The sequence below is a fragment of the Pteropus medius genome, unplaced genomic scaffold, assembly GCF_902729225.1.
Source record: "Pteropus medius unplaced genomic scaffold, Ma_sr-lr_union100, whole genome shotgun sequence".
Classification (NCBI taxonomy): domain Eukaryota; kingdom Metazoa; phylum Chordata; class Mammalia; order Chiroptera; family Pteropodidae; genus Pteropus; species Pteropus medius.
Window position 1 is genome coordinate 957,871 of NW_024350324.1, and position 9,827 is coordinate 967,697.

General features: G+C 61.4%; 1 protein-coding gene across 1 annotated transcript in view; it reads right to left on the reverse strand.

Moving 5' to 3' along the window:
- BTBD2 (BTB domain containing 2) overlaps positions 1-9,402 on the reverse strand; it is an 18,684-nt gene extending 9,282 nt beyond the window's left edge. The window contains exons 1-2 of the mRNA XM_039839006.1: positions 9,020-9,402; positions 8,180-8,386 (exon numbers count right to left, since the gene is read on the reverse strand). Of these exons, the coding sequence (XP_039694940.1) occupies positions 8,180-8,386; positions 9,020-9,390 (578 nt within the window). The 5' untranslated portion in view covers positions 9,391-9,402. The remainder of the gene's footprint in view (positions 1-8,179; positions 8,387-9,019) is intronic.
- Positions 9,403-9,827: the final 425 nt, after the last annotated feature.

Below are 9,827 nucleotides of genomic sequence, written 5' to 3' on the forward strand. Positions count from 1 at the left end.
CAATGGGACAGGGAGGACACTGGGCCGTGTAGGGGGCCAGCCTCGGGGGCCTGGAGGGACACGTGGGCCAGGCTGAGTCCACGAGGAGGAGTGTCGGGGCTGCGGGGGCCCACCCCACTCCCACACCTCCTGCGTCTTTCCCAGGGACCCGGGGGGGCAAGGACTAGCTGAGGGGCCCCCAGCTTCCCCACCAGAGACCCCACGGTGACCACGCTCAGGATGGGGCCACCTGCCCCCAGGTCTACGGGGCCCGTGTCACACCCCCGCAGGGTCCGCACCATGACAAACGCAGGGCTCTGGGCAACCACCCTCCTCAGATACCTCTGCGGTCAGGTGACACCAGCAGGCAAGACAGAGCCAGCCCCACGTGGCACTCGCAGCCTCTGCCCTGCCCGGGGAGCCTCCCCACTGCTCCCAGCAAACCCCACCGGGGCCCCCCTCTCCCCAGCTCGCACTTCCTCCTCCATCACGGGGTACGTGTCCCCCAGCCTTGCCAGGCCCTCGCCTGGCCCAGCTGGCCCAGGATTCAACCTCCCCCCAAGGGCCAGACCAGAGACCGAGGGCCAGGTGGGCAACCGAGTGTCATGGGGGGAGTAGTGTCCCCCAAAACTCAAGTTCACCTGGAAACAGGATCTTTGCAGGTGTAATTAGCTAAAACGAGGTCACACTGGAGTGGCTCTGACCTAGGAACAGTGTCCTCACAAGAAAAGGGGAACTTGGACTCAGACACCGGGAGGGGCCCCGTGACGATGGAGGCAGAGACTGGGGTGATAAGGCCACGAGCCAAGGGACACTGGGGTCCCGAGAGGCTGGGACAGGCAGAAAGGCCCCGTGACACCTGGATCTCAGAGGTCTGGCCCCAGAACCAGGGGGATGGACCCCTGTGTCTGCCCGTCTGCCTGGGCCAGGCCTGTGTCAGAAACTGCCACACTGCACAGTCAGGGACCTCGTGTGCCTTCGGCAGCAGACGTGGTGGCAGACCCTAGGTCCCAGAAAGGCCACCAGGTCTGAGGGGTCTGTCCCATCTCCAAGGCTCCTGCAGCCTCGGTCCCTGGCCGTCCGGTCACGTGCCATCCTGGCCTTTGGGTCTCCACATCTCGGCTGAGACGGGCACCTCTCCCCGGGCGCCTTGCTCGCTCCGGCCTCCGGAAACCAGAGCCCCCAGCCCCCACCTCAGGCCTCCCCTTTGGCTGTCTCCTACGCCCCCCTCTGCCAGCTCTGCCAACAGAATGATAAACACATCAAAACCACAGGCAGACGCCGCCTCACCCACGAGGACGGACAATGACAAGAGTTGACAAGGACGTGGAGAAATGAGCTTCACAGGCGGCTGTGGGAACGTCAGATGTGCAGCTGCCGTGGGAGACGGTCTAGCGGTTCCTCTGATGGTGACGCAGGAGCCGTCACCTGACCCAGCAACCGCACGCCCAGGTGTCTGCCCCAGAGGAAGACACGTCCACACAGACACCGCACAGCCATGTCCACAGGAGCCGAGTCCACAGCAGCCGAGACGCGGAAAACCCCCAGGTGCCGGCGGCAGATGACGCGTGAATGAGGCAGGTACTTCCAGACAGTGGGGTACGAAAAAGTAACTTTTTCAGCCTTGAAAAAGTCAGGCATCCTGATGCCTGCTGCGGTGTGGGTGGGCCTGGGGGACACTGTGCTCAGTGACACCAGCCAGACACAGGAGGACACATCCTGTGTGCTCCCACTCACGGGAGGTCCCCAAGGAGTCAGATTCAGAGATAGAGAGTAGATGGTGGAGCCAGGGGCTGGGGAGGGGAGGGGAGGGAGTGTGTAATGGGGACCGAGTGTCAGTGTGGGACAATGGGAAAGCTCTGGAGGTGGACAGTGGGGACGGCTGCATGACCTGAGTGTGCCTAAGGCCACTGAGCTGTGCCCTTAACAGTGGTTATGATGGTCAAGTTTACATCATTTGCATTTTATCATAATTTTTTAATGTGAAGAAGATGTGAATAGATATTTTTCCAAAAAGGACACACAGATGGCCGACAGACATATGAAAAGATGCTCAGGGTCACTGATCACCAGAGACGTGCAAACGAAACCACAGTGAGCTCCCGCCTCGCGCCCGTCAGAACGGCCGTCGTCAATGTATGAAACGCGTGCTGGGGAGGGCGCGGAGCAGAGGGAGCCTCAAGCCCTGTCGCTGGGACCGCGAATGGAGCTGCCGCCACGAACACCGTGTGGACGCGCCTCAGAAAAGTAAAGACGGATCTGCCTTCTGACCCGCCAATTGCACTTCTGGGTATTTATCCAAAGAAAATCGGAACACTAATTTGTAAAGATCTGCGCACCCCATGATCACAGCAGCACAGTGGCCAAGACACGGAAGCCGCCTAAATGCCCCTCGACAGACGACCGGACAAAGAAGTTAAGGTTCGTGTATGCAATAGAATATGACTCGGCCATTAAAAAAACGAACTCCTACCACTTGCAACGACATGGATGGACCTAACGGTTATTATGCTGAACGAAATAAGTCGGAGAAAGATAAATACCGTGTGGTTTCACTCGCATGCGGAATCTAAGGAATGAAAAGAACAAACTAATCAAAAATAGACTCACAGATACAGAGGACAACCTAGTGACGGAGAAAGGGGAAGGGGTGGGGGCTGGGAGAATGGGGTGAAGGGTTGAAGAAGTACGAACTAGTAGCTGATAGACGGTCACGGGGACGGGGAGCTCGGCGCAGGGACCGCAGTCAGCGGTAATGTCACGACTGGGTGGAGAGCTGGAGGGAAGACAGAGTACTCGGGGGGACCGCTTCATAAACTACGTAAACGTCTAAGCGATGTTCTGTAGACGTGAAAGGAACAATAGATAAAACAAAATGCCAAAAAAAGAAAAAAAAAGAAAAAGCGACATTCATAGGAAAAAAACAAAATCAGGTGACAGGCTGAAGTTTGCCAAACGGTGCCGCAGACTGACCTGGGTGGGAGGCTGGCTGGAAGGCCGCCCCTGCCTGTCTCAAGGTCATCACCAGAGATGGGGCAGACGGGCCTCCTGGCACAAGGCGCCGAGGACGCCCACCACTGCTTTCCACGCAGGGCACAGAGGGGACAGACAGGCCTTGAAAAGCTGGAGGAGACGCCTTTACATCAGGACAAACAGATGAGGGGCGGTCGTGTGACCAGACCATCCGTGCCCCAGGCACAGGTAACAGTGACAGACGTGTACACACCTAGCAAGAGCCCCAAAACACGGAGAGCGGGTCGGCGCCCCAGGGGAAAGAGACAACACACCGATCACAGCTGGCATCCGCACGCCACACGCATAGTCACTGACAGAGCGGCCAGGACGTCGGCAAGGACACGGCAGAGCTGAGCCACGCCAGCCCCTAACTTCACCGAAGTGACCTTCACGGACCCCTCGGGCCGGCAGCGGAAGCAGCACATGCCCTTGGGGGCACACGGACAGCTGCACGGGGCGGCCTGCACGCGAGGCCACACAATGCGCCCGGAGCACCCCAAATGCAGAGGGCTCACGGCCGAAATCAACAACGAAAGAAACGTCAAGAACCCCAAACACCTGGAAATGGATGACACGGGGTCACAGACGGGACACGAGCAACGGCGGACGCGACGCATCCCAATGTGAGGGCTGCAGCTAACGGAGCGGGGTGTAAACACCACGGACCCATCACACAGAGCCCCGGGGTCAGCAAGGACAGCTGCCCTCTCGAGACTAGAGAACGAAGAGCAAATCGAACCCCGAGAAGGAGAGAATAAAAGCGGGAGCAGGAATTACGGAGACCGGGTGGGAAACAGACAAAACCCGCAACGCCAAAACCGCTGCTCTTTGCGGGGGGAAAAGTCCGTGGCGGAAACTTCAGCTTAAACGGAACAAGGAAACAGAGAAGGGACCAGTCACCGAAATCAGGAGAGGAAGAGGAACAGGAATCCTAAGGTGGCTTCGTGCCTACGGAGTAAGGGGACAGGACGGGGCGCTTACTTCCCAGAAAGGCACAAACGGCCAGAAACGCCAGTGACAGTGACGAGACAAAATCAAAAACACACCGAGGCGAGAAATCAGCTCTTCTGTTAGACTCTCCCTCCCGCCAAAGGGGTGGCCCCAGGGGGCCCCGCAGGGCGGGGGGAGCTGGCAAGCTTTCTGGGAGAAGTAACAGCCCCCACCCATAGTCCTCCGGAAGCCAAGGAAGGGGGACAGTCCCAGGCTCCACGGGGGCTGGGGCGGTCACTGGGGAAGATGGCTCAGCAGCTTCTCCCCATGTCACATGGAAGTCACCCCGTAATGCACCCGGGCCATGCGCGCATCTGCCCAGCAGGGCCCTGTGCATGCGCTGTCCCCACGGCGAGGCACCAGGAACGCGCCGACCGTGGCGGTGCACACGGCGACACTCAGCAGGACGACGCCTGTGCTGAGGCGCTTCCTAAGACGTGCTGCTGAGACACACGGTGACGAGGACGAGGCTGAGAGTCCATGCTGAGAGAGAAGCCAGGCCAGGGCCACGTCCCGGGTCATCCCAAGGACCCAAAACTCCTAAAAACAGCGAAACTGGAGCGACAGAAAGCAGACGGGTCAGCGGTGGCCGGGGCTCGCGGTGGCCGGGGCTCGCGGTGGGGGCTCGCGGTGGGGGCGGGGACCTTTTGGGGCGGTGGGAGCACTCTCACACTGGGGGGCACAGACTCTACACAGCAGGCCGGCAGATGAAACCAGCCCAAGTCCAGCAAAGCGGACTGGGCCACACTGCCTGACTCTGTGACCCGGTCACTGCGAGTGTGGAAACCAACCTCGATGACAGTGTATAACCATGGAAAGCACCCAGCAAGGTTGCTAAGGGCCACTCGGGGCTATTCACATCTACACTAAAATTAAACTAAAGGTTCAGGTCCTTGGTTGTGACAGCCACACTTCAAGGGCTCGGTGGCCACGAGTCACCAATACTGGACAGCACAGTTCTAGGATGCTCCCGTCATCACGGTCAAGTTCACTGCACGGGGCCAGGACACAGAGCCAGCTGAGCAAGTATGAACACTAAGAGGGTGTTCAGAAAGAAACTGTCCAAATCCCATAGAAATAACTGTGCCCCCAAAACCACGGGTTTCTGGCACGAACCAGCTGAACATAGCAAAGAACAATTCTCAACAGAGGGAAAAACACCTAAGCAAAGACTGGGCCACTAACGCACACGAGACCTACACGGTGACGAAAACCACACAACTTTCACAAGGACACTAAGCAAATGCCCCAAATAAAGACAGTGTCCTGTTAGCGCTGTGTTTCAGTGGCTGCCGGGCGGAGTGGCAGACGGACCGTGGCTGAGTCTGGAAGACCCGCGGTGTTTGCCAGACTAGCCGAGAAAGTGACACACGGAAAGACGGGAACGGCTACCTCCACAGTTCCCGACACGCGCCACTGAGCCACCGTCACCCAAAAAGGTGTCACTGGACTGAGAACACACACCCTTGATCCCGGCAGGGCGGCCAACGTGCATTTACTGAGCACCTGCCGCATGCCAGCCCTTTCCTGGGCACTCGGGGTACAGGATGGAAGGGGACAGGCACAGCTCTGCTCACGGCAAGCCGACGACAATGACAACAGGACGCGGGTGCCAGGCTGGAGAGTCAGGAGGGAAACGCTGCGGGGTGGGGGGACTGCAGCGTCCACGGAGCAGGACATGTGACAGGCGCTGGCCCCTCTGTTGTCACACACGCTCCACTTTGCCCTGCACTGAGTTCAGGGGCCACTCTGAGCCCCAGCTGGGACCCTCCAAGCCAGGCTGGGAGCCTTGAAATTAACCTAAGTCTCCTCCCTTTGCTTCCTACAGGCCACCTCAGGCCTTGTTCCCATGTAACCAGTTCTGGTGCTAACGTCCTCCTTCTGCTCTAGGACCCACACAGAACCCCGCCTGGCACCTTATCGTCCCCTAGGCGTCCCCAGATGGGACAGCGTCTCCACCTGCCCTGGTTTTCCAGCTCAGGGAGTGCGGGCCGGGGTCCCGCAGGGGTCTCCGGTGTGCAGGGTGTTTGTTCATGGTCAAACTGGACAGACGGGCCCCTGGGGCTGCAAACTGGCGGCTTAAACAAGGGAACTACCCGCTCAGGTGCAGACAGCCACACCCGAGGCGAGGTCATGAGCTGTGCCCTCCAGAGGGCCCCAGGCCGGCCTCTGCCAGCTCTGGGGGCTCCGGCGCCCCTGGGCTTGTGGCTGCATCACCCCGGTCTCTGCCTCCGTCGTCGCATGGCGCCTGCTCTGTCTCTTATGAGGACGCTTGTCATTAGATTCAGGGCCACCCCGGATAATCCAAAACGAACCCATCCTGAGACCCCTAATCACACCTGCAAAGTCCATTTTCCAAAAAAATTCCCGTCCGTGGGTTCTGGGGTGAGGATGGGAACCTGTCTTTTGGGGGACACCAACCCACTACTCGCTGGGCTTGTGAGTTTGGGGGACAAGCACACCCAGGTGAGGCACCCATGTTGTCACATCCCACCAGGGGTCCCTGACACGCGCATGTCACCTGGAGGTGGACCCTGATCCCCTGGCTGAGGGGGGGGTCCCTGACGCACGTCACCCGGACGTGGACCGTGACCCCCTGGCTGAGGGGGATCCCCGACACACACGCGTCACCCGGAGGTGGACCCTGACCCCCTGGCTGAGGGACCCGTTTTCCACTCTGATCTTCACACAGGGTCCCCAAAGCCCCTGGGAGAGATGGGAACAAGGCCATTGGGGGGTGGGCGCCTGTGACCAGGCCTCCCCCCACAGGCCACGTGTACACATGGTCACTCGCCGCTCCCACAGCGTGGGCTCCAGCCGTCAGCTCCACGTGGGCCAGGTCCCTGCCTTTACCACACTCTGGTCCTCAAGCAGCCCTGGGCCACCGCCACGAGCACCTGGTGGGGTCCCAGGGTCCAGCGGCCCTGCACGGGCCGTCCAGTGCACAGGTGGGGAAACAAGCACAGCAAACTCCAGGTCGCTCATGGGGCAGTCAGCTGCCTGACCGCTGCCCGTAAAATTTTAACAACCCGTATGAAGTAATAACCCACAGGCTAGAAAGAAAGGAAAAGAACTAGAAGCTTCAACCAGGTGATCCACAGGGTGGGGCAAGGAGACAAGCATCGGCCTGGCCGGCGACATCCTCCCGACACTAAGCACACGGCGTCAGGGGGCTCTCGGGGCAAAGGGGGACAACTGACGAGTGCAGGGACCCGCACAGTGTGCCAGGGAAGTCAGCCAGAGGGCCACCCGGGGACACGGGCCTCATGAAGCCACCAGCACAAGAAAGTGGCCCATTGGTCTGGTGGTGGGCTCGGGGTGCACCCAGAAGCGCTGGCCTCCCTGACCCCATGAGGGGTGGCTCCTTGCCACCATTCCTGGCGGCCCTCCTCCTCGCCCACACGATGCCCCCGGGCGCCCTGCCCACCATCACTGCAGCCTCTGCGCAGGGCAGACCCGCGGCTCACGACACCTCTGGCCATCTCTCTGGGGCGTCCACCTCAGCCCCTCCAATAAATATCACTCCTGTCCTCCCCTGAGAAGCTGGCTTCAGGAGTCCGGGAAAGCCCTGCCACGGCCCCCACTCTCCCTCACCCGCCAAGCCACCTCCTCACCACGTCACCGGGACGTGTCTCCCCCAGAGAAGCTGAACCCTGGGCTTCCCATGTCCGCTGTCCCCACCAAGCTGGCGTCTCCGGTGGCGTCTCTGCAGACCCACCCTTCAAAGCAGAGGAGGTCACTGCAGCCCAGAGAGCCCCGCCCCCCTGCCTGGCCCCTCGGGTGCCCCAGCCTCCCACCCCTGAGCCAGGACTCCCTCACTGCCCTCAAGCAGAAACCCTGAGGTCCCCCCACCGGGTGGGGCATCCAGCCACGCCCACCCGCCCAGTGCCCGGAGGGCTGCCTGCCGTCAGAGGCGGGTGGGGGGCGGGTGGATCCGGGTCCTCCTCGGCAGGATTTAAGAGCAAGCGGGCAGAGGGAGGCAGGGTGGCCAGGGACTCGCAGGTGGCAAACCAACCAGCCCCCTACTCCAAGCTTGGGGGGCGGGGGCACATGGAGGACAGGGGAGGGAGGAGCCTAGGGAGGTCCCAGGGGCCCAACCACAGGCCTGGAACCTTCCGCGGACAGGAATCCAGACCCGACTGCGCATAAATCACCAAAAAAAAAAAAAGCCAGACAGACTCTGGAAGGCACAAGTTAAAGGACACACGTCAGAGGCGGGAGGACCCTCACAGCAGGCTGAGGACCCTCCGAGCAGAGGCGAGAATCCCCCAGCTCCGTACGCGCGTAGAGGCCCAGGGAGCCTTCCCCACCGAGGTCCCAGGGATGCAATGGGGACACGGTCAGAGGGACCCGGATGGGGCCTGGACTGACAAAGTCCCCTCTTCCAGAGGCCTGGGGGCTGCGGAGAAGGGGGTGGTGGTGTCAGCGATTGAGCAGGATCAGGGAGCTAGGGGTGTTCAGGGCCTGCGATTGTGTCAGAGGCAAGAGATGGAAAAAAGAGGGGGAGACAGAGGCAGAGAGGAATCCAGAAGAGAAGATGAGGCTGGGAATCCAAAACTGAGAGTCGAAGCCAGAGAAAAAGGTCGAGAGGAATGCAAATGCAGACCATGTGGATTTCAAGTCAAGGAGGTCCAAGGTTTATAGGGAGAGCCTTGGAATCAGAGGGAGTGGGGGCATCACAACCAGGAAAAAGAGACTCAGTGGAGGAGAGTCGCTGGGGCAGGAGGTGGCTGGGCCAGGAGGCTGGGAAGGGAGGACAGGTGGGAGTCCTGAGACCTGGGGCTCACTGCAGCAGCAGCTGCAGGAGGCAGGGGGAGACGTCTCTAGTGGTCAGGGGAGGTGAGAGGGGCAGAGGAGTCCCAGGCCAGGAGGAGATAGCCAATGCCTGAGAGCTGCAGGCAGGGCAGATGGGGGAGCCTAGCAGGCCCAGCCCCTGAGACTCAAGAGTCTAGGAGGGCGTCCAGGCAAGGAGTCAGGAGCCAGGCAGGGATTCAAGGGAGCCAAGTTGCCAGGCAGACTTTGACCACCTGTATGCTGCGCCGGGATGCGCTGCGCGCCGAGCCCCTTGCCCACCAGGAAGTGCACGTCGCACAGCACCTCGTTGTTGAAGAGGAAGGCGAAGCGCTCCTGCACCGTGGGCTTGGTGGCCTGCCAGTTGTACGCGGGCTCGCGCAGCAGCGCCGCCGCCCCCGGCTCCTCGGCCGCCCGCTCCCCGCCCGCCGCGGCCTGCGCGCCCGGCCCCGAGCCCGGCGGGGGCGCCCCGGGGGCGGCGGGGGCCGGGGTGGCGGCGGCGGCCGCGTTGCCGGGGGCGGCGGCGGCGTTGGCGCTGGGACCTGGGCCGCCCGCCGCGCCCGCACCGACCCCCGGCGGGCACGACGCGCGGCCGCCGCTCCCACCCGCCGCCATCTTGTCGGTGCGGCGCCCACGGGGCCCCGGCAGGGGCGAGACCCTGCGGGGCAGAGACGGCGGCGAGGAGAGCAGACTCTGGTGAAGGGGAAGGCAGGAGCGAGACGAGAGAACGCGCAGAGAAGGAGTGGGAAGGAGCAGGGATATAGAGGACAGAGGAAGGACGAAGAGAGGAAGGAAGGAAGGAGAGGGGGAACTGCAGGGACAACAACAGAGGAGAGGAGACAGAGAGGAGGAGCAAATGAGGGAGAAGGGAGGACAGGAGCAGGGCGACGGAAAAGGAGGTCAGGGAGGAAACGGCAGAGTGGAACAGATCACTGACAACAGAACCTGTACTAGGGGCAGGAGGAGCAGGAGAAGGAGGAAGAGAAAAGAAAAGGCAAAGAGAGGAAGGTTCTGGGGCGTCCCAGACCCCGGACCCCGGACCCCAGCCCGTG